The sequence below is a fragment of the Perca flavescens genome, chromosome 18 (genome assembly GCF_004354835.1).
Source record: "Perca flavescens isolate YP-PL-M2 chromosome 18, PFLA_1.0, whole genome shotgun sequence".
In the NCBI taxonomy this organism is placed as follows: domain Eukaryota; kingdom Metazoa; phylum Chordata; class Actinopteri; order Perciformes; family Percidae; genus Perca; species Perca flavescens.
The window spans coordinates 27,182,892-27,210,261 of NC_041348.1; the positions used below are offsets into that span (position 1 = coordinate 27,182,892).

The following is a 27,370-nucleotide window of genomic DNA, read 5'->3' on the forward strand; positions in this document are numbered from 1 at the left end:
CCAGGGGAAGTTCACGGCCTCAGACTGCAGGACAAGTTTGGACTCTGGAATAACTCGGTCTGGCAGCCTGTCGTCTTAAGGAAAGGTCACGGGCAAAAATCAAAAGACAGTGACGCAACTCAAATTGAGAAACAGCCCCAAATACTCACAGTAAACCTGTTTCAAACTCCAAGTGATCTTTAGGTAGAATGTATGCATGTTTGATATTAACGTAGCAAATGTGACATCGGTTATATGGTCTAATGTAATTACACAGCATGAACTATGAGATTATGTACAGTACAGGCCGAAAGTTTGGACACACCTTCTCATTCAATGTGTTTCTTTATTTTCATGACTATTTACATTGTAGATTCTCACTGAAGTCATCAAAACTATGAATGAACACATATGGAATTATGTACTTAACAAAAAAGTGTGAAATAACTGAAAACATGTCTTATATTTTAGATTCTTCAAAGTAGCCACCCTAAAGACTAAAACCAGTCAAACCTGAAGTCAAGAAAACAAGCCCAACTCTGAGGTTCACTGTTCAATATATCAGTTGTCTTTGAGAATAGGCAAAATTTGTGTCAAATCATTTGCAAAATAGTGGAAGAAAAAGCCCCTAACAATTTCCCAGACCCCAAAGCGACGTCTTCAAAGTGCTTGTTTTGGTCAACCAACAGTGATATCTCACGTTTAAGAAGCAGCAAATATTTGGCATTTTCAGTTGATAAAACAACAGAAATGATTAATAAATCATCAATTAATTAAACTTATTGACTACTAATTTCTCCAATATCATTACATTTAAATTGGTTTATGGGGGTTAGGAGCAAGATTGTTTTTCCACTTCCAAACAGAGGGCATGACAGCCACCGATGCATTACATTACAGCGACAGCGACTTCCAATTAAGAGCTTTCTACCGTGAAGGTGCAAACTCCAGACAAGCAGTAAGCGCAATAGGGGTGGGGGGAAAAAATAGATACAGCATAGTATCGCAATATTTTCCATGGCAATACTGTATCGATACACAGACGCCAAGTATCGATGTTTTATTATATACAGTACAGGACAAAAGTTTGGACACACCTTCTCATTCAATGCGTTTTCTTTTTATTTTCATGACTATTTACATTGTAGATTCTCACTGAAGGCATCAGAACTATGAATGAACACATATGGAATGATGTACTTAACAAAAAAGTGTGAAATAACTGAGAACATCTTATATTTTAGATTCTTCAAAAGTAGCCACCCTTTGCTTTTTTATTAATAAGGGAAAAAATTCCACTAATTAACCCTGACAAAGCACACCTGTGAAGTGAAAAGAATCTACGATGCAAATAGTCATGAAAATAAAGAAACACATTGAATGAGAAGGTGTGTCCAAACTTTTGTCCTGTATTGTATGTGTTGGTCAGTTTGTCTGCTTGACGAGCAATACAATTTAAGTGAGATGAAGAAACAGAGAAATTTATGTTTTTAGATAAAACAGATGTTGACAAAGTCTTCTTTTGGGGACATAATTTAAAATTGGGAAAAATTTGAAGTTGGAAAAAAGGTAATAAATTGCAGAATATTATATTATTATATAATATTGCAAAATCTTTAAAATTAAAAAGTATTGTGATGATATCGTATCGTGAGGCCTCTGGTGATTCCCACCCCTTAAGCGCAACTACATTAGCTTTAAATAAGCAAAATTACAAAGAGCCATGTGAAAGTGCAGCTTTAAGAATATAAATACATATTTATTTATTTTTTATCTGATGCAATACATACTTTACCAAAAGATATTTTTTAAGAAGTTGTAATGAAAGAAACCAGCATAAAAAAACATATTTCACCTGACAATCTCAGCACATACGCATCTTATTTTTCTCTAAACCTACACGTTTGTTATGGTTGCGACTTAAGACTAAAGACAACTATCAACAAGATCAATACGTTTTTGTTTTGCCTACATGGCCACTTATTTGAAGGGATACTCTACTCAATGCATCAATTCTTAGAAAGAAAGAAGGTACACATTTACTTCTAAGCAGTCAATGGAAAAGGTATAGAAATGGAAAACATGATCACAGCAGACCTGCTACCAACATTAAGCCAGATAATGCCAAACTTATTTCATGCTTCACACAGAAACAGACTAGATGGAGTGTTTGTGGCAAAAAAATGACCAAAACAATACCAAAAAGCAGCACAGCTATATAACCACCACTTTTTCCATGCAGTGTTACCAAAGAGCCGTGAAATGTTCTGCTGTGTAGTGGTCATAAGACACATGGGACGCACCAGAATCAAAGACCAGCTCACACACTGCTACTCAAAAACTTTTTAACAGAGCAGTAGATTGGACCGCAGCATGTTGAATTCTGGCCTGCACCTGCTCTAAACATACTGCACACTTAATTTATCCAGCACAACAACACTGCCGGATACAAGGCTACAACAGGTTATTATTCTATGTCCTTTTATTACACAGAGTTTGTCTCCTGGTGGGGACAAAGGTGATTCTTGTTAAATCATATCTAAAGCTAAAATGTGCAACTGAAATGATGTTCAGAGTTGTTGTGGAAATCTTGTAAAGTGTGCCAGACACCAGCTGGCAAAGAGCAAAACTATTGTGACATTCCTTCGTAGGAAGACGACACAAGGTTAACTGGCTTTACACCCAAACTGCAAAACAGTTTACTGTGCTGGTAGCTCTGAACTAGACTCATTTAGACAAATAACTCCCGAACTAGAAGAAACAATTGAAAACCTCTTGCCTTAAACTCTTGGCCAACCAAAGGTATAATTCATTGTCACAGCAAAGGCAGCTGAATGGCTCAGGCTTAAAAATGTATCTAAGCTGACAACATGTTCACTTTCACCCTTGAAATCAAAATCAACCTATTTCCATTTGTTGCTTTTGTATGATGTTTATTCATTATCTCTTCAGCAGACTGCGACGATGCCATCACACCTGGCTGATAAGAGATGTCTTGTGCAACTGTGAAACCTTAACTGTGCGCCAGTGTACACCAGTGGGGCTGTACTCACCGACAGACTGGTCCGCTTTGCTGGTGAGGTATCGGGCGCAGACAGCGGTGGCGGGGCCACAGCTGGTTAATGGTGAAGACTCACAGAGCTTTAGCGTGTAGCTCACTTTATTATCCTGGTCTATGGCCTCCCATTTATAACTGCAACACACAAAAGTAAAAAGAGATTACGGAAAGAAGGAAGAGTAAAAATTAAAGAAAAACATTTAGGCGGTGCACACAGTTGAGACACACATTAGGTCTCAGCCCTGCAGCCTCGGATTAATTCATTGTTCGATCAATGACGACCATACTTGACAGTCTGAGCCCTTGTGTCTTGAATTTTTGTCTTTTATGCGTTCTTTGTTAATTGTTTATGCTTTGTCTCGTCTCCCATGAAAAGTTTCCGAGGAAATAACACGTAGCCAGCCTGAATTTACAGGTTAACTTGTTATCATTTCTGACTTATTGCTGTGTCAATATTTAGCTAGCTAAACAGCAGCTGACTGAACAGAACTCCAGTACAGGAGGTCAACAAACAGCTTGTAATCTTTATTTTAGCTCTGACATAAGTTACACGGTGTTGCAGTCTCTTTTATGGCTGCTTTACGGAGAGACATGTTCCATTCTCTGGCTGTCATTTAACGCTGCTAACATTTAGCGTTAGCTTGTTAGATGACAGTTCTCACGTAACGTTAGCACGTATCGTTAGCTACATTTTAGCATGATATAAACAACAATATATAACCCTTCACAACAGCTTTGGCTCGAACTTTGAATGCAATTTGAAGCTCTTTTAATTTAACAGTACGTCAGCTGGTTAAAACGTATCAAGCAGCACGTTTTCAAAAACAAGGCAACTATTATTTTTAATCAATAGGTTAGCTAGCTTACACCCGAGAGCTGCAGGCTAAATGTAAGAAATTAAAAGTTGATATTGAAACTGAAACAAAGAGCTGACCATTTGTTTATAAGCTACGTTTAACGGGAGACATGTATATGATCTCATGAGAGCTCGTGTGAAACCGGGTAAGCATGTCTATAATAAGCAAATAAATCACCAACTAACATATTTCTGAACATAAGGGTTAACGTTAGCTTGACGATCTTTGTGACGTTAAATTACACTCGAGGACGGAACTTTGTAATTTGTTCTGTTCCTAGCTGCAGCGTTTCAGCCGGAGGTGTGTTTGTTAGCTATAAGGTAACGTTACCTGCAGAGGTCCTGGTACCACGGGCTGCTGTCCTCCTCCGCTCCAGACCGGACCGACAAACAACCCAGACACGCCACAAACCAAAGAACCAGCTTCAGAGCCGAGCAACGATTAAATTTACAGTGAAATAACATGTTTAATGTGGTAGATAGTAGTCTGTGGAGCCTAACTAAGACGACATGATACAGCAGAGTCTGTCATCTGCGGCGGAGCGAATCAATAGGAAGTGAATGCACCACATGACAGGACATCATATGACTCTCACTCATGATGCTGACTGATGCCGCCTTCATGTCTGTGGGAATCCTGGTTATCTCAATCACCTTTATGGCAAGATAGTATTTGAGGGAAATCAGGGTAATCTAACGAACAACACCATTGAGTACTTTAAGGAAATGTAGCTTATGGAATTGACCTAAACATGACACCAAAAGTCAGGATATTTCAAATTTGTTGACTATTCTTTATAAATATCTTCTCTTATGAGTCCCTAAACATTATGGAAGTGTGCTAATTCACGGGGGTGGAGGTGGCTGTGGTTGAGTAGCTAGGCCATCCCCTAATCACAGGATTTGCAGTTCAATCCTTTAGTCGAAGTGTCCCAGGGCAAAACCAAATTCTCTTATCTCTTTAAGTGGTTGTGACATACAGTTGTGGCTGCATCTCCATATGTATGTTCTTTTGTCCTCTTTGAAATACACGATTCTGGTATATTAGTGATGTCAGTTCAAGTTAGAATTCAAAACATCTGAAAGAGCCGTCACATTGAGCAGTGGTTCCGAAACTTTTTTCACGTGAAAGACCCCTAAACTGACACAAGTTAGACCACAGACCCCGATTTGATAAATATATAGATTGTTTTCCTCAGTATTAGTAGGCCTAAAGTTAGTTTAGTATATGAAACCCATGACCAAAATAGTCACACATTCTGTCATTGTGTTACTTATACATGGAATTATAGTGTACATAAATGATTCCCCTTTTTGCTGAGGATTTCCTGGAACATCCTTAAAGGACCACTGGGGGAACTACTGACATAAATAATAGTAACTAGTACCTCACCTAAAAGATTACATGCACAACATTTCCTATTAGAAAATGTCTACTGTCTATATGGCACCTGAATGCAACATTCCTGATGAAAAGAACAGAGCGTCATCCACCTCAGTGGCAGGTGTCCACCAAATAAGAGAACAAGAATGCAGTTTTTCTAGCTACATATGAACGACTGTATGTTCAGTGGTACGTGTACACAGTATTCTACATGGCACATAACCCTGAGTGGTGCCTTACAGAGCGACCCTGTTCTAATGCTGCCTCATTCAGACCATGTAACCACAACCCTGATCATTTAGTTAGAATTTAATAAGTAGTTTTTTAAGAGTCAGTCCTCTGTCTGGGAGAAAGCTGTTCCTGAAAGTTACATGTCAGGTCAAAAGGCAAAAAAATGCATAAATTGAGAGCCTTAAGGTGTCCTATTGCGCCCTCTAGAGGCCATGTTTAACCACCACAAAAACTCTTGCTCATCACCGAGAAGACTGCATGTTCAGGGCCAGCTGTCTTAACAGTGATGGCTTTTTGGGGAATTTTCTCTGTTGCTGAAATAAAAATAGCTTTTAACGTTTATTTTTTTTCAAGACAGGTTTGCTTTCCAAACACCCTTTTTTACATTCATTAATTTCCTAAATTTCTACTGAAAAAGCTCCTCAAGGGTCCTTTTTGATGTATTTTCTTTCTATTTGAGGTCTCCATCTACACTCAGGGATTACACGGTCAGAATCTTAAAGCCCTAGAGCCAGTTGTTCCCAAACTTTTTCATGTCAAGGACCCCTCAGACCCCCATTTGATACGTTTTCGTCCCAGGGTCCCCCCATCTGATAGGAGTTTTGCTTTTAGATGTTTTGTTACAGAAAGTATATGAAAACCATGACCAAAATAATCATACATTCTGCCATTGTGCTACTTATGGATGGAATTATAGTGGAAATAAACAACATCTATTTTTTGAGCATTGGGAGACCAATATGGCTTTTGCAGCTCACTGTTCTCTCACAAGACTATCAGACCATCAATTTTGAACATTTCTGAATGTACAAGACACATTTATAAACAATAAAAACAATCAAACTTGTTGTACAGTGTTTAAAAATGTAGTGTTTAAAAGGAAGAGGATGGAAAGTGCAAAATATTGACTAAGGAATGTGTAAATGTATAGAGAAAGAATATGTTCTGTCAGAGTGAATCTGAAAGGTCTTAATTAGTGGGAAGTGATCACAGCTGTTGATCTCTGTTAGAAAGCCAGCAGAGGCCTTTGTGTTCACAGCATCTTACTTTGTTGAGATTGTGTTGCGTTGCATTATGCGACTTCTGATCGTCGTCTGTGTGCTGACAGGTACAAACTTAAGCATTCAAACAACGTATTCTCCTAAAAAAAAAAAAAAATTGGTGATTATTTACTCTTTTCTTTCTGTGTAGTTGTTGGCGGTGTTCCCATAAATCCAACCCAGGAGGCCACCAGTCATGCTCCAGGTTGGTGTTTACTGGATTGATTTTAAGTTTAAGTCAAGTCAACATGCAAAAATAACCGCACTATAAATTAATTTGTTACTAAAGAAATTTCACTGGATTTCTCTTTTTCAGTTAGTGTCGTCCCCTCAAATAACACCCAGAATGTGATTACCAGTAGTCATGCAACAGGTTGGTGCTTTATCTCTTTTTAAGACTTTACATTTAAGTTTGTGTATAAACCAACGTGATTTAACTTACTAGATTTCTTGTAGGTGGGGTTGCTGTAATGCCAGGGCCACAGCAATACGCTGCAGAAACCTTAGAAGGTAAACTTAATGTTATACATAAAAACAATTTAATGGATACAATATATGACAACTTTTTTTTTTTTTTTTTTTTAAATCCTGTCTTATAGAGCTTGAAGGAGACGTGATTGTCCATGAGGGAGACATTGTGATGTCGGTAAGATGGGACTATTTTTATTTTTCTCTCCACGTGGCTGGAAGAAAGCTGCTTAACTTGGTAATTTTTTATGACTGGAAGAAATATTTCCAACATGGGGGGGGAGAAATATGAACAATTGGACTTCTATGTTTTGTTAAACGTAGAATGTTTTCAAAATACTGGCATTAAAGGCCTATAAATGCAGTGTGGTATTTATAACTTAAAGTGCTCCTCCTGTGCTAATTTTCAGCTTCATAATTGTATTTAGAGGTTGTACCAGAATAGGTTTACGTGGTTTAATTTTCAGAAAATGCCATATTTGTTGTACTGCACATTGCTGCAGCTCCTCTTTTCACCTTGTGTGTTGAGCTCTCTGTTTTTAGCTACAGAGTGAGACATCTCACTGCTGTTCCGTCTTTGTTGGCAGTCGCACATGCTCAGTAGCTAGGTAAGGACTACTAGCCAGTCAGAAGCAGAGTATGAGGGTGTGCCATGCTAGCAGCTAGGCAAGCATAATGTGTGTTACAAAGTGACCACGTTGGTCTCTGAAGTAAAGGCTGGACTACAATAGAGCTGTTTGGAGCAGTGAAGCTCCACGTATGGCTTCATCTATTTCTAGTCATCTTGATGCACACTTACAGTAATGTGGGAAAACCATGTTAAAGAAAAATATTAATTGCAGCCCAGTATTTCTACATACTTTAAAAATCTGTCTGGAGGAGGACTTTTAAAAGTCTTGAGTTTGTGTCCAACTGGTAGTAACACCTAGATGTTGTGACTGTCTAAACTGACAGGACGACAGGAATGCTGTGGAGAGCATCTGGTCGGACGCCATCGTACCTTACACAATCGGCAACGAGCTGGGTGGGTTGTTGTGGTTATAACCAGATCAAATGCGTGACTGCTGCTATTAAGATGACAAACGGGTTTCTCTGTTTTTTCACTCCAAACAGCCCCTTATGAGTTGAAAATCCTCAGTGCCTTCAACATGATATCAGATGTCACCTGCATTCGCTTCATACAGCGCACCACAGAGTCAAACTACCTCCTGTTCACAAGTGGCACTGGGTGAGAAATGTTTCTGTGAAACCATCAGTTCAATCAGTTTCTTTTTTTTTATTATTTTTTTATTTATAATTTTATTTCTTCTAAATCACAATTATCATGGAGCACTTTAGGGTAGTTAATTAACACAAATAACTATTTTAAATGGTTTGATTGTATAATAAAACGAACTCTTGCAATGTAAAATAAGACCATTCAAGTAAAATCAAGATGAGCTGATAACATGTACTAAGATCTTCGGCATCTACATAAGACAACATCCAGGTTTATATGGCACTTAAGGTTGGAAATGTAAGAAATTCTAAGTACTTATTTGAATTGCTTCATATAGGTCTGGTATTAGGCTATTCCAAAATGTTTGACTTAAACTTTGGTTTCTCAATAACCTATTAGGTTGATTGAGATCTCAAAGACTTACTAAATGGCTAGATATCACCAGAGGTAAGGGGAAAAATTGTGTCTTGATTCTTGTCTTACTGGCTTCTGCTTGTCTCTCTAGCTGTGCGTCCTATGTTGGTTGTCAGGGAGGTGTCCAGCTGCTGTATTACAGCAAGTCATGTAGCCTGGGCAATCTCTGCCATGAGATCATTCATGCTCTGGGGCTGCATCATGAACATACCCGCGAGGACCGGGATCACTACATCAGTGTGCAGGAGCAGAACATCATACCAGGTAAACTCTTTTTACTGGCTAACTTTTTCAATCGTAATTCCCTGTTTGAAAAAACACTGTCACCAAGTTGTTTGGACATTCTGCAGACTTAAAACTAGAAATGTTCTTCTGATACCAGCATGTTAGGCAGTATTGGAAAAGCCTCTGATACTGCCTAAAATGCTGGTATCTGGGAGTACTCAAAGTTTATGCTCAGATACCACGCAATGTAGACACAAAGAATATCTACAGTTTGTTTTTTTCGTTATGACTGACTGTCAAACTGGATAATAAAAAGTTCAATGCCGTATTTGTTCATGTTTTTATAAGAGTTCAGCCTGAGCAGGCCGTATAACAGTGATAGCAATCATATCCCATCCACACAGGGATAGTAGTAGTATACAACTGTAAAAATGTGACCCACTGGTATCTGATCGGTATTCGGTATCTGCTGATAATTAAAGTTCAGGTATCTGACTGTATCTACTTAAAACTGATTTTTTGGGGGGGTTTTTGGCAGCGCACTTATTACTGACACATTGTTTTTAGGTTAAGGCTACAATGCAAGTTAATTTTCTTCTTTTTCGATGGCTCATTAACTTTCAAAGACACAAAAATTAAACCCAAATTTGCTTCAGATTTTAAAGATTGTATGAAACATTTGGACAAACTATTTTCTGCATGGCTGTAAAAGGCCAAAGCATGATAAACCATCTGATTTTATTTAAAGGGAGAGAAAAGAACTTCATGGTGAAACATGGAAACACTATGAACTTGCCTTATGACCTGGAATCCATAATGCACTACGGAGAGTAAGTTCTAACCCATAATTTCTTTCTCCTACATTTTTATAAAAGTTTCAAATGTTTGAATTTTTTGTCCTCAGTGGCTAATCCTGGACAGCTTTCATCTGTAACAGCTTAAATAATATAACTTGGAAGTACTTAGCGAGTATTCTGTCGCTGCAGGTATTTTTTCAGTGTAAATGGGAGTCCGACAGTGTTGTCAAAGCAGAATGAAGTGCTCATGGGTCAGAGAACGCATCTCTCCAACCTGGATATACTGAAACTCAACAAACTCTACAAATGTGGTAACAATTTCCTCAATACATTTATATAATTATGTTCTAACAATGTAAACGGCTCAAACTGCACTTTTCAATTTAAGCAACATATTCCAACAATACTAAGACTTCTTTTTTTTTTTCAGAAGAGGGAAACCATGAGTAGGCTGGCTGACGTGCATTTGCTATGATTTAATAAAATACAAAAATCCTGCTCAGTTGGCTTTCTTTAAACATACCGGTTTGCCTAAGTACATCAAATTAAACCCTATATGTCTGTAACACCCAATGATAGAAATGTTCTGCTCTGTGAACAGAAGCTGAGCAAAAGTGGCAGGTCTGGACCAAATTTTTAAAAGATCCATTTAATTTATACCTAAACGGTGATAGAAAAAAATGACTTCTAATTTCTTTTATTTTTAACTCATTACAGGTCTTAACTCTTTTAGGTGATTTATTTTAATATCAAAATGCCTCCTAGATGAGAGCCCTGAACAGCAAGAGGGGGGGGGGGGAGACAATTCTGGTGATTTATTAAGTCTGAGCTAAATGTTATTGATTTGATTTTAAAAAGGTGCTTTTGTTTTTTAGGCTCATTTAGACATGTTCAGCGCTGATTTGAAAAAAGCCATGACTGTAATATTACATAACTTGCAAAAGTACCCTGGGTTTATAGTGCATGGATAAATTAAAACTCACCTGGAAGTAAACATGAGTTTAGTTGTATTAAGAACATGGGGCAATGGTGCACTTCAGCCTCTTGTGGCTGAAATCAGTATTACAACAACAAACCCTAAGAATCGTCTGTGGGGGGGGCTTGGAAAAAGAATCCTGGCAAAAACTTTTTCACCAGTTAAGTCAAAGAATTTAAATCGGGTTTGGAAAATGGATCAGGGTTTCCATACTTTATGTAAAACATTTTTGACTCTTTCTGAACTTGGAAGTGGTTGCATACATAATGGCTGATTGTGTAGCAGCTGCTAAATGTATTTTAACCCAAGCAGGTAATATCCAAAGCTAAAATACACTGACCTTTGTTGTGCTTTTTTTTTTTTTTTTTTTTTTTTTTTTTTTTCTTATTGAAATCCCATTCCTACTCTTATTACTTTGACTGGACTGTAGAACATTCCTCAGGATTATATGACTACCATGGTTTATCTCTAATAACAGCAGACCTACAACAATACAGAGCTAACGGCAGACACTCATTCATATAACAACCATTGTTCTGTACAATTAAGCGGCAGCACAAACCTGGCTGACAGTAGCAGCAGTGGGTCTGTTTTGTCTGTAGGAGGAGCCACAAACAGACAGTCTACTGTACACTGAAAGAGTCTCTCCCACTTTACCTTTCATTTACCTGGCAGAAAGGACATAAGACTATTAGCTAATGCTATCAACATTGTGAATTCCTAAGGTAAGACAATTCACATTTTTCAGCATTGTGAATTCCTAAGTTGAGTATTATTGACATTTAAGGAAGGGGAAGTTCCTGAATAACATTCTAGTATTGTACTGTACTATTGTATGTTTTAGTGTTTAATTCATGAATGAACCTTTTTTCAGTGTTAAAAAAAAAAAAAAAAAAAAAAAAAAAAAATTCTGAAATAATGTGGAAACCATCTATTACTTGCATTTGGACTTTTTATTGCAAACTAAGGAAGCTTTTGTTTGTATCATTATTGTGCGAGCGTGTGTTAATCTAAATCTTAAGTGCAGCACTTTTTCTTCCCTTGTAAATGTGTTAAGATAATGAAGTTACAGAAGTTAACACATTTCATTTGTCTATTTGGTAGCTGGCACACTGACGCTCGAGTGTGATCGCTCTGTCTGTGCAGGTGGGTAAACAAAGTGTCAGGTTTATTTTGGGCTTCTCTGATTTACTGTGTTAGCTCACGCGCACACAAACAAGGTGCTGTAATGGTGCGTTCATGCCACCTGGGATTATTAGGGACCGCCCCCCGTGATTACGTTTTTTTTTCCGACTGCCAGCGCTCATGTGCTTCACTGTCTATGCGTGTTCTTCTGTTATTTTGGCGTTTGGCATAACAACTTGTTGCGTGACTGCCACCAACTGTTGGCATAGCCTAGAGCATCAGGTGTGTGAAAACATGGAGGCCACAATAACAAAGGACACCCCAAAGCTCTTCAATTACGCATTACTTTCCTCACAACAGTTTGTACAAGAGCTCAAAACATAGGCCTACTTGACTTGAATTGGTTTACTTGTTACTGGCAATAGCACACAACTTTTATAACTAATTTAAGTTACTCTGTTGAAACCAATGGACGACAGCAAAATATATTACATGCGTGTGTGCATTTTATTTATTTAGGAAAAGTTTCACACCCTTCAACGCATTTGAACGATCGTCGGCCATGTTTCTGTACGTCAGTTGTCACCAACTGGGAAACTGTTAGCAAAATCTAGCCCCAGTTTCACACCTCTGATTCCCACATGAAGTGACGTGAATGATGACGTTAAACTGTACATTTGAAAAAAGTAGCTCAACATTACTGCCTTTAACCCCATTCGGACGGGATCTATTTTCTCTCGGGGAGGTGGGGTGATTTTAAGCCTGTGCTGTAAGGTACAGGGGCCCGTTTCAGGAAGGAGGTTTAACAAACTGAGTGTAACCCTGAACTCTGAGTTGATTTACCCTGAGATGGGAAACTGACTTTTCGGTTCCAGAACAGCTGATAGGAGTTGGTTCAATCTACTCAGAGTAGGTTCACTTAGAGTTAAGCACGTGCACCACAATAAAAAGGCAGCATGAATGGAGCCATGATACTACGATTCACCATGGTAACAACCACAAACAAACTGGTCGGCGGAAATACTCATGTGCACATACAGCGAGTTTGAACCATGGATGTATTAGAACGGTTTGAACATGTATTTTGTTAAAAAAGCAACAGAGCGGCTGCTGTAAAATAGAGAGAATTGGCGTGGGAGAACATTGCTGCTCGAGTCAATGCGTAAGCAGTGACAGTGTATTCATTTCATATTTAATCCCAGGTAACCTATAATATTACTGGTGAAAACTGGCATGGTATTACACTTATAATTTCATTTAGGTGCAATCCTGCGGGCGAAAAAGTAAACTACTACTAATCCCGTTCTGAGACTGCAGCACCATTTAACAGAAATATAATGTATGGCTCTCAGTGGTTTGTGTCCAGGGAACACTACAAAAACGTAAAAAACAAAAACACGTTAAAGATCAAATCCCACTCTTCTGATGGCTCTACATCCAGTGGCTTTACTAATATGATCCGCATAACCACTGTTGTAAAGAAAACTGCCTTTTGCAAAAAACGTAATGCGACACAAAGAATCTGCTAAGTAAAAGCATGTCCACGATGGTGGATGTTAGTGATATGAGGACGGATAAGGTATATATCTGATCGACTGTGAAGAACATACCTGTCAAATCCGTTATGTGGAAATGAAATAGATTTATTTTCATTTCCACATAACAGATTTGAGAGTTGGGACTCAATATCATCTCCCGACGTAAACTCTCTGAAGTAATACAGCTTTTTCATCAACGGGATCGTCGACAAAAGGACACAAACGTTTTATAATCTGCCTAACATAAACCACAAACTTTTTATTTATGCAGATAAACTGCGCTAAAATGCCTGATACAGACTGAATGAATGAGATAATGAAAGTGCGCTGTGTCAAGGAGGGAGGAGACAGAGAAACTCAAGGAAGAAAACCTGCTCCTGACCAGGTTAGGTTCACAGGCTCAGTTACCATAGTAACTGACTGAGGTGAAGTTACCTCTCTTTCTGAAACGGGCTGGAGTTACCCCTCTCTCTCAGGTTTGATTAACCTCCCTTTCTGAAACAAAACCCAGAGTTTCCCCTCATCTCAGGGTTAACAAACTCAGTTTTTACTAAACCTGCTTTCTGAAATGGACCCCACGTATTCTCCTTTGAGCCCAGTTTTTGGAGCATATATTTGCACAATGAGTATTCTGAATTTGCTGTAAGCTGTACCTGTTTGTATATACCCATGGATGTATAGATGAATATCACTGTATTCATTTTTTAAAAGATTATTTTTGGGTTTGTATTGCCTTTATTGGATAGGACAGATTAAGACAGGAAAGTGGGAGAGAAGGGGGAGGGGGAATTGAACCCTGGGCTGCTCCGGTAAGGACTGAGCATGCTCTACCAGGGCGCCCCATCACTGGATTAATATGATACTGAAGAAAACTAAACCATATGATGATCCTCAGGCAAGTTCTGTAGCATCTTTTTTATGATGATTTCTACCAACATTTATTTGTGTATTGGAGACAATGACATCCTCGGGAAATGTAAGTCACACTGAATGATATCAATATGTGTTTTCATGTCTGGGTGGTTAAGATTTGACGGAGTTACGACTCCGAGAAGGAGTTTTTTGTGATTTTTGAGTCAAATTGATCTCATGCAGTACCTTTTTGGAAGCTTATCAGTGATCAAAGATACATGGTTCTCTTGGCTATCTCTGCTGCATTTACAGTTTACGATGCTGCATGGCTGCATCACTGGTGTTCAGACTGCATGACAGAGGTCCAGAGGTGGTGAGGGAGGTGCTTCTGGAGCGAGGATGGGAGGAATACGACCAAGAAAAACGAGAGGACGAAGACTGGAACCTTTACTGGCGGGGCTCTGCATTTCGCAATTCCGAATATCACAACCTGTTGCCATGGCAGCGGCTCAACCACCATCCCAAAACTGTTGGCATCACACGCAAGGTGACGATGGTCTGACATATTGTGTTAACTTGTGTGTGTAAAAGAAATGCTAAGAGTTTTCGGTGATGATCGACACCAGAATAATCTGTGTGTTTGTACTTTCTATTACGAGGTGTCCAGACTTAAAGGAATACGGCACCATTTGTTGAAATAGGGCTTATCACGGTCTACCCGGTCTACTCTTCTGTCACATGCTAACCGGCAACATAGGATTCCATTCACTACGCTAAGCTAACTAGCGGCGGTGCTGCCGGTGTTGACTAAAACAATGCATGCACAAAAAATGCGTTGGCCCACCTATCTACAGCTATGGGAGACCGTGATAAGCCCTATTTCAACAAACGGTGGCGTATCCCTTTAATAAAGGATACATTACTAAGGAAGTGTTGCCAAAAGAAGAATCTGTTTTATGAATATACTATGGCTACAATTTGTTATTGCATTCATCTAAATTGATAAATAAATATCCGGTAACACTTTACTTGAAGGTATCGACATAATCGTGACATGACACTCATGAACATGTCATAAATGTTATAAACAAGTCATAAATGTTTGACTTCTGTCATTAAAGGTCATTTGGTTTTTGTCATGACAAGTTGACATTACATTTGTTTGGGATGTCTTTGTAATGACAACTTGACATTAACCAGGATGACATTACCAGAGAATGTCTTTGTCATGACAACTTGACATAATGTCATCCTGTTCAATGTCAAGTTGTCTTAATAAGGACACTCCAAAGAAATGTCAAGTTGTCATAACAAATACAGCTTCTGGTAATGTCATCCTGGTTAATGTCAAGTTGTCATTACAAGACATCCCAAAATAATTTAATGTCAACTTGACAACTTCTGGTAATGTCACTTTGATTAATGTCAAGTTGTCATAATCAAGACAACCTAAACAATGTCAACTTGTCATGACAAAAACCAAATGACATTTAATGGCCGAAGTCATAAACGTTTATGACTTGTGTATAATGTTTATGACACGTTCATGACAGTGACATGTCACGATTATGTCGATACCTTCAAGTAAAGTGTTACCGGATATCCTTCTGTTGAAAGTCAATCTGTTTTATATTTTTAAAAATTAGAAAAGTGTGTATACTTTTAGGTATACACACTTTTCTAATTTTTTTTGTCAGCTCTAGATTACATGCATGTCAGCGTTTGAAGTACTGCTTAAGAATACATTTTACAGTGTTTATCAAAGCACATTTGCAAAGACAAATGTGCTTTTCTATATAAATGTAAAAAGTACATCTAGGGCTGGGTCTAAGGCTAGGTCTAGGGCTGACTGTTGATGATGCTGTGCAGCTAGCCCTTTTTTTTCATTTATTAATCAGTTGCTCGACTTAATAATGCTGCTGTGCAGTCTTTCACTTTTCTATGTACTTTTCTCATTCCGTTTTGTCTCGTTCCAAACCTAGAAAGTTGCCAAACAGAAATCGGCTGGGAAAGGGATTGTTCTTTTTAAATTAAAATAATCAGTCTAAAAGAATGATTTTGTATTTCTTTTGGAAGGACTGCTTGGCACGTAACCTGAGGAGAATGAGAGCCACGTTTGGTTCAGCTCTCTACGACTTCAGTCCCACTGCCTTCATCCTCCCCAACGACTACACCCGCTTCCTGTCCGAATACCACAAACTGCGTCTGACCAGAGGGCCGTCGGCCTACTGGATATGTAAGCCGGTGGATCTCTCCAGAGGCAGAGGGATCTTCATCTTTCAGGACATTAAGGACTTGGTCTACGACTGTTCTGTGATCGTACAGAGGTACGTCAGTAACCCTCTGCTGATCTCCGGCTACAAGTTTGACCTGAGGATCTACGCGTGTGTGAAGAGCTTTCATCCACTGACTGTTTACGTTCACCAAGAAGGCCTGGTGCGTTTCGCCACCGAGAAGTACAACCTGTCATCGCTGCATAACCTGTACGCTCATCTCACCAACACCAGCATCAATAAGTTTGGTCCCTTCTACAAAACCGAAAAGGAGAGAGTAGGCCAAGGATGCAAGTGGACCATGAGCAAATTCAGGCATTTTCTCCACAGCCAAGACATCGACGAGCTTCTTCTGTGGCAGAGGATCAACCGCATCGTCACTCTGACCCTGCTCACCATCGCTCCCTCCGTCCCCTCCTGTCCAAACTGTGTGGAGCTGTTTGGCTTCGACATCCTGATTGACGTCAAGTTCAAACCTTGGCTCCTGGAGGTTAACTACAGCCCTGCGTTGACCCTGGACTGCCAAGCAGATATTACAGTGAAGAAAGGGCTTATCGGCGATCTGATTGATTTGATGAACTATACGATGATTGACAGCTTGAGAGAGAAGGCCTATCATAGACGAGGGTACACGCAGCCTTGTTTCCGTGCCAACCACCCCTCACATGTTTCAATACCTGTGTTGTCGAAGTTTAAAGAAACCAAATTTCAGAAGCGAAGGAATGGTAGCCCGTCCCCACAGACACTCCCTTTGATAAAAACGCTTGAAAAGATGAACCAAAGGCAGTCCAGACAACATGCGTTTGTAGCCGACTACCAAAGGCACCTTCCCCCTGTCGACTTAGACGAGACACATGCATCCAGGGGTAGAATAGTTGACACCACAGCCAACAAAACCCACACAGACAGGAAGACCCTAAACCTGATACTCAGCCCACATTCAAGGACAAAAGTGTCAGTGGTAAACAGACAGACGTGTCCAGCTCTTGCACCGAGGCTGGCGGACAACAGGAGTCCTCGCCTGTCTGAGGTTACAGACCATGACGCCACTGAAATAGAAGCTGAGACGGAGCTCGCAAGAGAGACAGACGTTTCCTCTTCGATACGGGATATCCCACACAGGGGGCTGGGATTCAGACCATCAAAGATTCCGAACATTTACAGGTATGTACAGTACTAGACAATTGTAATTTATTTAAATGTATTGTTGTTTGAATGCAAAATGTATCATTAATAATGCTTGTCTACAGGGAAGATTGTCACCTAAATTTAAGAGACATTTCAATCAAGTATGCATTAATGTATTAAAATCCTCATTATTATTATTATTATTATTACATCATTCTTCGTTTCAGTGATTACTTTTAGTTTCTCTTGACTTAAAGGACAATTCCGCCGCAAAATTAACCTAGGGGTTAATAACCCATCGTTCTTGACCGTTCTCTGGGATCTGTTTTCATGCTCAAATGTGACCAGTTTTTAGCACAAACCGCTAATTGGCTTGTAACGCTAGTAGTCAGGGAATAGATGAAGTAAAAAAGTGCTATTTTATACCACTAACAAGGCTCAAAATAGCACCACATTTCCACGGTAGCATAATGAGGGTCCCTACAGGTAAACCAAAGCATTGAGAACTTTGTAAGTGTACAGACTGTATTGTTCCTGTATACAGGCGGGCGCCATCTTGGGAAAACCGTCTCGAACCACAAACGGCGTGTAATCAGTAACCAGTAACATAGCTCAAGTAGGGCGTTTGAGGACTGGTCATGACTGTTTTCCCAAGATGGCGCCCGCCTATATACGTGAATGGTACGGTCTTTATAAACTATCTTTTTAATAAACTGTCTGTACACTTACAAAGTTCTATATGCTTCGGTTAACATGTAGGGACACTCATTATGCTACCGTGGAAGTGTGGTGCTATTTTGAGCCTTATTGGTGGTATAAAATAGCAATTTCTTTTTACTTCATCCATGGCCCGACTACTAGCGTTATAAGCTAATTAGCGGTTTGTGTACTGGTCACATTCGATTAGCATGAAAACATATGAGAACGGTCGACTCGGTACCCATGTGTTATTAACCCCTAGGTTCATTTTGCGCCGGAATTGTCCTTTTAAATGTTGTTTTGGAAGTTTGGCCAAAGTTTTGTGCATTATGTTTAAAAACTACATTTCATGGCTTGAAAGTGGTAAAAAACTGATTGAGCAAGATACCACCCAATTCCAACCATTCATATAGCATAAACAAATGTTGCGATTGTTTCACAGTGGGAGTCACCGACCGGTAAAGATGGAGAGAACAACAGCACTAAACAGAAAACACATTCCTCCGCTCAGAGTTGGAGACTTTATACGGACATTCCCATTTAATACAGCCACTCTGAGGGCCTCGCAGCATCAACTGGATGTCAAGATAGTCATACAGGAGCTTCACAGGGTCACTGCTCAGTTGGCTACATCAGGCAGCAAGTTGAGGAGAGAAGAGAAGGAGGTGAAGAAAGATGGTGAAGAAGACTTTGATTCATTGTTGTGGGGGCCAAAGGAACCTCCATTGCTCAGTCAATTGTTCAAACCCACTTAGAGTGGCATTTTTCTTTCTTTCTGGATTTGTTGCTAAGCCCTGACTTGTTTTTCCTTAGATTGTTTGTTTTTTTTCAAAAAAAATGGAAATGGAAATCTTCTGTATTCCAAAATATTTTCCCAGGACAATTAACAAAAGGATTGTGCATCTTTTTTATTTAAATAGCATCAAATCTCAGTCAAATTTGGCACAAAATTAGCCTCTATGTGAATGAGCCTCACTGCAAAAACCAGCCAGATGCAGTTACCGTGAAAACTTTGAGCGTCTTGGCTAGTGGTCATAATTATATTGAATCATTATTGTGTAATATCGCTTGTTAAAGTTTTTTTTTTAAATGATTAGTAAATAATAAATCATGAATTACTTAGCTGCTACATGAGAGTAAAATACAAAGTTAAATCTATACTGTGAGAACATCTCTAATCCACTAAAAGTATTTCCTCACAGCAATACACACACACACACACACCTCTCCGTCTTACATTTACACATATAAACACACATTAATTTAAAATGTCAGACGATAACTTTTCCTTGGTGCGTACTCTGCCTGACGCGTACTTGGTTTCCTGTCGCCCGTCGGGGTAGATAGTCTTAACTGTCCCATCAGGATACTCCCTCCTCTTGAACTGGGAAGTGTGGATTTCTGTCTGACCGTTGGGGAAATCAACCATCTTCTCACCTAACCTGGAAGAGATGATGATGATCCAGAAAGCACAAAGAAGAATTTACTTCTTTTAGGCTCCCATTAGGCCCAGTACAACATTTTCTTGAATAACATAACCACAACATTTTAGCAAGTGCTTTTCAATACTTCAGTAAAATAACGTTAAAACAGTGATATTAATTGAAGATCTTGTTCAATTTACTGAAGGGGGGTGGGGGGCATGCAGGGAGAAACATGAGACAAACTATTACATGGATACAACGTGAGGTTAAAGGGTGAGGTTTATATCGATTATTTTTTTTTTTTTTCTTAAGACCTCATAAGGAGAAGATTCCTGATCGGCCCATCTGAGCTTTCATTTTCTCAAAGGCAGAGCAGGATACCCAGGGCTCGGTTTACACCTATCACCATTTCTAGCCACTGGGGGACCATAGGCAGGCTGGGGGAACTCATATTAATGTTAAAAAACCTCATAAAATGACATTTTCATGCCATGGGACCTTTTAAAAAAAACAACAGGAGCAGTGGCTGACACACCTGTCCTGTTAACCTGATTGCTGCAAATGACATGATACACACATTTTTAGATTCAGTATGATTTACACTTTCCGAGGATATATTATCTCTAAGGTTCATTGTGAATAAAAAGGTCCCTAACATAAACGTCTGCTAAGAAATCATTGAAAAAAGACGCTACTGAAAACTCTACCAGACAATCATCACTTTCACTTTCATCATTTCTCTGAGGACTCAAAGTGATAGTTGTCTGTACATCCATGAGTACTTGGGTGTAATAGGAACTGCTAAAAGCTAATATGGCATACTTTTAATGGTGCCTATTTGAAAAATGCAAACAAATACAGGATTTAAAAACAGAGCTTGAGTTGTAGCATGCAGCTATTAAACCAAATGACTCCTTGTCTCAACTTTGCTTGAGTGGGGCCCAACGTGTCAGACAGAGAACTTTTCCCAATAATAATGTCCTTTTTTCATGGGCCAGAGAGCGTGGGGGTAATCCTATCTATCATTTTCCCAATTGCTGCATGAATGGCTTTGGCTCGTGGGTGATCTGAGGCCCACTGTTTGTTCGGTGTAGGTCTAGCAAAGCTGGTAATGGTCGTCTGGTTAACAAGTTAACAAGTTTTTAGCTGTGACTGTTTCTTTGCCGTACCTGAAGTTGCTGCATTTTGGCTGCTGTCTGTAATTTCCTTCATGCACAACTCGTATTCTTTCGGATGTTTCATTCGCAAATGTTTTAACGGCGGCGATGTTGTGGATTGTTTAGGGTCCTCGCCAACACGAGACAAATCGGCACTGCAGATTGAACATGTAGCTGGACTTGAATGGCCTTCTTTTGACTGCCAAACAACAATTTTTCTGCTCACGAGTTCCATTTTCACTTCCTCACAGCCTACTGCATTGAGTGGTCCACTTACGTATACACCTTCCCGTAATCAACGGTGGTGTCATTAAGTCGACCAGCGTAGCGCACATAGTGCAAGCGTAGGGTTCGTGGAAAAAAAATGACCTGATTACCTCATGGTGTACTAACATTGTTTATTTATGAAGAAACCTGCTACTGGCCACTGCAATGACAGCTAGTCCTTCTGGCTTCCACTGACTTTGTGACCCTGCAGACACCCTGAGGATAACCCTGAAATAAAGCAGTGACTTCGGTCTTACGGTGAGAGGTGAACGATGGTGCCATCGGGGAAGATTGTCCTCTCGCTGCCGTCAATCTCCAAATACTTGATGGTCTGGTCTGGAAATAAGATCTCTCTCCTCCCCCCAGGGTGTCGCTTCTCTGTTACAGAAGGGGACATTTTATAAATGAAAGACAATCCTATGAGCTGTAGTCATATTCTCACAAGTATATATTACATATCACATAAACTTTTTTCCATTTTCTGTAAGAGATGTTAACCAACAGTAATAAAATAGTTTAAACTGATTCAGTCTGTTGTCAGTTTGTCAATAAATCATAATAAATCTAATATACTGTATATAATAAAGATTAGGTAGCTTTGTTTTGATGTTTACTCTTGCAGAGTCAAATCAACAGTACTTAAAAATGTTCACCTGAAATTAATACAATGAGGTTTATAATGAGGTTTAACTCAAGTATGAATTAAAATGTTCATAAATATTCTTTCTATACCATTTAAACCTGCAATAACTTTTTTTTTGGCCACTTAGGGCAGCGGCAACAAGTTGTGAACAAAACATTGGTACATCATCACTTTAAAAGGTCCCATGACATGGTGCTCTTTGGATGCTTTTATATAGACCTAAGTGGTCCCCTAATACTGTATCTAAAGTCTCTTTTATATAGACCTTAGTGGTCCCCATAATACTGTATCTGAAGTCTCTTTCCCAAAATTCAGCCTTGGTGCAGAATTACAGCCACTAGAGCCAGCCCCACAATGAGCTTTCCTTAGGATGTGCCATTTCTGTGTCTGTAGCTATTGAGGAGGAGAGAGGGGGGGGCAAGGTGGAGGGTGGTTGTGTGGCTTTGACCAACTGCCACTTCGCTCGTTTGAAAGCCATGATGTCTCTCTCTCATGGGTGGGCCAAATTCTCTGGGCAGGCAAAGCAGAGAAAGGGGAGGTAAGTTATGAGGTCTTATGAGCAAGATTCCAGATCAGCCCATCTGAGCTTTCATTTTCTGAAAGGTAGACCAGAATACCCAGGGCTCGGTTTACACCTATCACCATTTCTAGCCACTGGGGGACCATAGGCAGGCTGGGGGAACACATATTAATGTTAAAAAACCTCATAACGTGAAATGTTCATGCCATGGGACCTTTAAAGTTGATATGGCAAACTGAAGGAACTGTAGGGTGATGTGAAAAGGTTCGGGTGGAGTGAGGGTTTGGTGAGCGAACACATTCAGCAGTCATGTCCAATATTCTCTCACTTTTAGCTCCGTTTTTCATCTGTACCAACTCCTGAGGGAAATATCGGTCTCTTTACCTGCTAAATGCTCCACTACAGTATGTTCGCCAGCTGGTCTCTGACCACGTCTGTCTGCTGCTGAGCAGGTAGCGGTTGTCAAAGCTTTTTGGCTGACAACAGCTGTCAGCTATGGAGTTAGAATCATGCCAAAAACTCACACACACACAAAACGTGTTTTACTCACGCCCAACGATTCACAAACAAACTCAGTGTTGTTTGAAAATACAAAACATCATTCACAAACTAATGCATTTTGTTCTGCAAATAAGAAACCTACCTATCAAACAAATACAGTATGTTTTACACATACAAAAACGTATTTCTTTAATGACAAAAAATATCCTGCAAGTACAAACTAAAATCTTTCAAGTACAAAACAAATTCTACAAGTACGGAAAAAAAAATCCTTCAAGTACAAAAAAAATCCTTCAAGTACAAAACTGTCACGTGACTTTTGGCACTAACTTTCCGCCTTGCTGATCCACACACAAATGCCCTCAGATCCACACACAAATGCAGGTAAATTTTCTAACAAATGTCCTGTAATTCGCACTCCACAACAGCAGGTGGCGCTGTTAAGTAAATTTAAGCCTACCAGGACCATAGATATATAAACGCAGATTTTTTTAAACGTTATTATGGTGCATAACTTACTGGAACAAAACTGAGCAACGTGTTGTTGCTGATGACAAAACCACTGATTATATATATGTATATTGAAGCGATGCTGGCGTTAAAGACCCGCTGATCGTTGTCTGATTCTCTGAAATGAATGCCGGCATTGCATTGTGGGAAATCGGCTTTGCATGCGCCCAACTCTGATCATATCGTGTTCTGTCTTACAGCATACTGTAATATTTCACCAGTAATAAGACCAAAATAATAATATTAAAGTAAAGAAATGCATACTATGATAATATCTACATATATGTTGCTAGATGTAGTATTATAGTTTAAAAAATATCAAAACAACAACGCAGCTTCCCTGGCCGAAATAGACCGAAATAATAACATTAAAAGAAATACAATTAAACCATGATAAGATCTGGTGAATAAATGTTGATTAAAACAGCAGTTATTGGGCTAAAAATACCAATAACAGCAAAGCTGTATACAGCTTCTCTGTACAGAAATAAACGTGCTGTGATCAGGGAATCTGTGCGTAGACCACGGATGATGCCGGTCATTGACCTACATTGAAAAGGAGGTGTAGAGGGCTGTGGGTGGCTGGCGTGAGACCAGTGGAGGTGTCGGTAAGAACAGTTCTTGTCCAATCACTTTCAATTCCACAATTCTTTTATTCCAAGCATTATCAAGAAGACAGGTTACAGGTTTGTATGGTTACGTGTTTGGGTGTGTGGTTTATAGAGCAATAACGCACACAAGGCAGGAAACACAGCATGTCCAGCATCAAAGATCCTCCATGTGGTTTTGAACAAACATACATGCATCGCATCCGTGGGCCCGTCACAGAATTTTCGGCGAATCTGTGAAACTGCCACAGTTTTAGAGTTAAGGGGCCGTGTTCATTTCACAGAATTCTGTGAGATCGGCAGCCTGTAGGCTACTACGAAGCAAGATCAACATGCTGGATTTCTTCTACCTATCAAAAAATGTATTTGTTTGATAGGTAGGTTTCTTATTTGCAGAACAAAATGCATTAGTTTGTGAATGATGTTTTGTATTTGCAAACCACACTGAGTTTGTTTGTGAATCGTTGGGCGTGAGTAAAACACGTTTTGTGTGTGTGTGTGTGTGTGTGTGTGTGTGAGTTTTGGCATGATTCTAACTCCATAGTCTGCTGCGGCTCCAAATGACGCTGTGAGAGCGGTGAGAGTGAACCGAAACAGTTAAGTTGTGGGCAGGACAGGTAAACAATGTATGAGCTCAAACTATAAAGCTCTGTAAAGCCCAGAAGAGCTGCAGATTTGAGAGATAATTCTCTGTGGGTTAATCACTCCGAGTGCCCCCTTACACGTTGTTTTCACACTGTCATTTGACACATTGTACTGAGGTTCATTTTTTGTTTTGTTGTCCCGTTTACAGGGACATAAGGGATGCACCTTTAACTAAAATGACTTCTCTTTGTGATCATTTCTTCTGGTTGGATGATTATGAAACATCTGAGTTGTGCTTTTGTTGCCAAGCTTGGGAGAGAAGAAAGAATACTTTGTTTAAGAATGAGCTTTTACATAACTTATAATTTTGTATAATGTAATGGGGAAATGTTTTTGTAATGTTTGTACATTGCAACTGAAATGTTGGTGTCTTATAAACACATGAGCGGGTTGGGCACTTTGTGTGCATGACACGGAAATAAAGAATCAAACAAATAAAAATCCATCAATATAGTTGCTTTAAAGATGAGGAATATAGAATGTATAGAATATAAAAAAAGACATAACAGTCTTCCAACAGATGTAGCTTTGTCAGTCACTCTCTTACCAATCTGCTTGTTGTGGAAGTGAAGGACCTCCAGGCCATTTGGGTGGGTGGTGTGCGTTGTCTGTGAACCAGCATAGTAATACACCTGCAACACGCCATGCACAAGTGCTCCACATGAAAAATAAAGACATGCCACTGTCACACTAAATGCTTGCTCTTGGGGGAATTACCAGAATTGTTGGGTCTTTGTAAATTATAGAGTGTGGTCTAGACCTACTCTATCTGTAAAGTGTCTTGAGATAACTCTTGTTATGATTTGATACTATAAATACAATTGAGTTGAATATTAACATCATCATTTGATAAGTTTTGATCAGGTCAACGTGGCACAAAAATGCAGCCACAAGAGCTCACCACTTTCCCATCTTCCAAAATGTGTTTGATGTCTCCATTGAAGAACGTGACCGTTTTTGTCTTCTGGTCTGCAGAAGTTACTTTCCTTGTCCCGTCAGTGAAAGTCACCAGGCTGCACCCGTTAGAGAGAAGCTGCTCCATCTCGGGAGATATAGAGATCTTCGTCAGTACAAAATTGTCAACGTGGGGGGGGTTGAGTGTCATCCAGTTTTCAAATTAAAGATTTCAGTGATTTAGAGTCATTTCCACAAGATTCTTTTGCAGGTAATCATGTGTTTGATTTCTCGTTTCTGAATTATGTTGAGAAAATGTACATCTTTAATAGGAAATTAAGTTTATTATGATTATGTAAATCAAATATGAATAATATGAACCCCTGAAAGATCTTTAATACTTGATTTATTTAAATTTCAATGTTTTTGGTGTTGTTTTTTTTTTACATATTCTATTGACAACTCAAAGTAACCCTTTAGGTTTGGGAAGGTAAAATCAAGTTTGGGCAGTGACAGAACTGACACAGGGAGCATATCCACTTGCACTGCATAAACATGTAATGAGCTCAGTCAGTGCTTTGACACCATCTTTTGTCTGTCCTCATAAATTATGGCCCGGGTGCTTAAAAACCACTTAACAGTGTATTGTATGATTGAATAATTTGATACCAACAAGATTTACACAGCAGTAAAAATGAAATGCACTAATGGGTCACTAGCCTTGAGAGTTTGAGGACCCTGTTTATCTGAATGTTAACATTGTTTTGTATTAACAAAAAAATATTAAGGCGGTATTAAGCGAAGACTTTTGTTACATGGAGCTTGATGCATTGGCTGTACTTCTTTACAATAAAATGAAGTTCTGCTTTGTATAAACTATATTGAAAGGGAACAACAATTCAGGGTAAATCATACAGAAAAAAAATGGATAAAATAGGGAAGATTCCATGTTGAGATATATATATATATATATATATATATATATATATATATAAAGACCATGAAGTAGGCCTATATTTTACCTCTGTCGGTCCCTCCTGGTGTACAGTTTGTGTTTGTGCAGTGCGTTGGACGGCCACTGGGTGGCAGTGTGGAGTAACCGTAAGGTTCTTCCTCAGCTCAGAGGTTTCTGTGATCACCTCCTGCAGCTGGCGTCGAACTACAGACCAATCGCTGTCTCTCTGCTTGAACTGCTGCTGAAGGGCTTCCATCTGCTGCCTGAGGGCCTGCGCACACACACACACACACACACACACACACGTTTGTTTCACTATCTTTGTGGGCACCGCTATTGACCCTAACCTTAACCCTTACCTTAACCCTAACAATAACCTAATTCTAACCCTTATCCTAAAACCAAGTCTAAACCCTCAAACAGCATTCTTAAGGGGTCCAGAATTTTGGGCCCCACAAGACTGTGCTGACCCCACAAATATACTGTATTCCCCGGGTTTTGGACCCCACGAATATAGTAAAACAAGCCCACACACACACACACACACACACACACACACACACACACACACACACACACACACACACACACACACACACACACACACACACACACACACACACACACACACACACACACACACACACACACACACACACACACACACACACACACACCTGTAGACATAGCTCTGTATGACTCATGTGTTGACTTAAAGAAGTGGTAGTGTGTTTGGAAATGTTTGCACAGATTTACGCCATGCTGTGTTTTACCTCACACCTGATGACGAGCGTCTCAATTAGCAAAAACGGCAAATAGTTTCGAGCTAAATGAAGTCAAATCGAAAGTGACGGCTGTGGTGTGTTATTCCAAAACCACCCTGGTACTGAGAAACGAAAATTTCCCGGAACTATTATTTTATTTTTTTTAGCATGTCACAGTGCAACACTTGTCCTCTTCACCACTAAGTTTGGGTTCAAAATG

General features: G+C 39.4%; 4 protein-coding genes across 6 annotated transcripts in view; 2 read left to right on the forward strand and 2 right to left on the reverse strand.

Annotated features, from left to right (window-relative positions):
* Nucleotides 1-4,472, reverse strand: part of igf2r (insulin-like growth factor 2 receptor) — a 51,558-nt gene extending 47,086 nt beyond the window's left edge. Inside the window, exons 1-2 of the mRNA XM_028604698.1 lie at nucleotides 4,225-4,472; nucleotides 3,033-3,172 (exon numbers count right to left, since the gene is read on the reverse strand). Of these exons, the coding sequence (XP_028460499.1) occupies nucleotides 3,033-3,172; nucleotides 4,225-4,358 (274 nt within the window). The 5' untranslated portion in view covers nucleotides 4,359-4,472. The remainder of the gene's footprint in view (nucleotides 1-3,032; nucleotides 3,173-4,224) is intronic.
* Nucleotides 4,473-6,492: 2,020 nt separating this feature from the next.
* On the forward strand, nucleotides 6,493-10,169 carry LOC114573509 (astacin). Its single transcript, XM_028605745.1, has 11 exons — nucleotides 6,493-6,616; nucleotides 6,700-6,753; nucleotides 6,865-6,921; nucleotides 7,005-7,058; nucleotides 7,148-7,194; nucleotides 7,971-8,040; nucleotides 8,130-8,244; nucleotides 8,741-8,913; nucleotides 9,623-9,704; nucleotides 9,861-9,982; nucleotides 10,102-10,169. Exons 1-11 carry the CDS (start codon nucleotides 6,583-6,585, stop codon nucleotides 10,119-10,121), a joined length of 828 nt encoding a protein of 275 aa, XP_028461546.1. The 5' UTR covers nucleotides 6,493-6,582; the 3' UTR covers nucleotides 10,122-10,169.
* A 1,162-nt stretch (nucleotides 10,170-11,331) lies between these two features.
* On the forward strand, nucleotides 11,332-20,035 carry ttll2 (tubulin tyrosine ligase-like family, member 2). The gene is made up of 5 exons (XM_028605347.1): nucleotides 11,332-11,372; nucleotides 11,752-11,793; nucleotides 14,475-14,709; nucleotides 16,239-17,599; nucleotides 18,705-20,035. The coding sequence occupies exons 3-5, from the start codon at nucleotides 14,488-14,490 to the stop codon at nucleotides 19,015-19,017; spliced, it is 1,896 nt and encodes a 631-aa protein (XP_028461148.1). The 5' UTR covers nucleotides 11,332-11,372; nucleotides 11,752-11,793; nucleotides 14,475-14,487; the 3' UTR covers nucleotides 19,018-20,035.
* The window catches only part of si:ch211-140l13.3 (uncharacterized), a 43,616-nt gene continuing 35,403 nt past the window's right edge, over nucleotides 19,158-27,370 (reverse strand). The window contains exons 11-15 of one of the 3 annotated variants that reach the window (XM_028605344.1): nucleotides 26,454-26,657; nucleotides 25,439-25,579; nucleotides 25,085-25,169; nucleotides 21,368-21,488; nucleotides 19,158-19,704 (exon numbers count right to left, since the gene is read on the reverse strand). In XM_028605344.1, the coding sequence (XP_028461145.1) occupies nucleotides 19,521-19,704; nucleotides 21,368-21,488; nucleotides 25,085-25,169; nucleotides 25,439-25,579; nucleotides 26,454-26,657 (735 nt within the window). In that variant the 3' untranslated portion in view covers nucleotides 19,158-19,520. Of the gene's footprint in view, nucleotides 19,705-21,185; nucleotides 21,489-25,084; nucleotides 25,193-25,438; nucleotides 25,580-26,453; nucleotides 26,658-27,370 lie in introns of those variants that run through there. The other 2 variants (XM_028605346.1, XM_028605345.1) reach the window with 2 other exon arrangements.

Coding starts and splice junctions, on each gene's coding strand:
- LOC114573509 (XM_028605745.1), top strand. CDS start 6,583: ATGCGACTTCTGATCGTCGTCTGTGTGCTGACAG. Junction 8,041..8,129: donor CACAATCGGCAACGAGCTGG/GTGGGTTGTTGT, acceptor CACTCCAAACAG/CCCCTTATGAGTTGAAAATC. Junction 8,914..9,622: donor GGAGCAGAACATCATACCAG/GTAAACTCTTTT, acceptor TTTTATTTAAAG/GGAGAGAAAAGAACTTCATG.
- ttll2 (XM_028605347.1), top strand. CDS start 14,488: ATGGCTGCATCACTGGTGTTCAGACTGCATGACAGAGGTCCAGAGGTG. Junction 14,710..16,238: donor CTGTTGGCATCACACGCAAG/GTGACGATGGTC, acceptor TTCTTTTGGAAG/GACTGCTTGGCACGTAACCT. Junction 17,600..18,704: donor AAGATTCCGAACATTTACAG/GTATGTACAGTA, acceptor ATTGTTTCACAG/TGGGAGTCACCGACCGGTAA.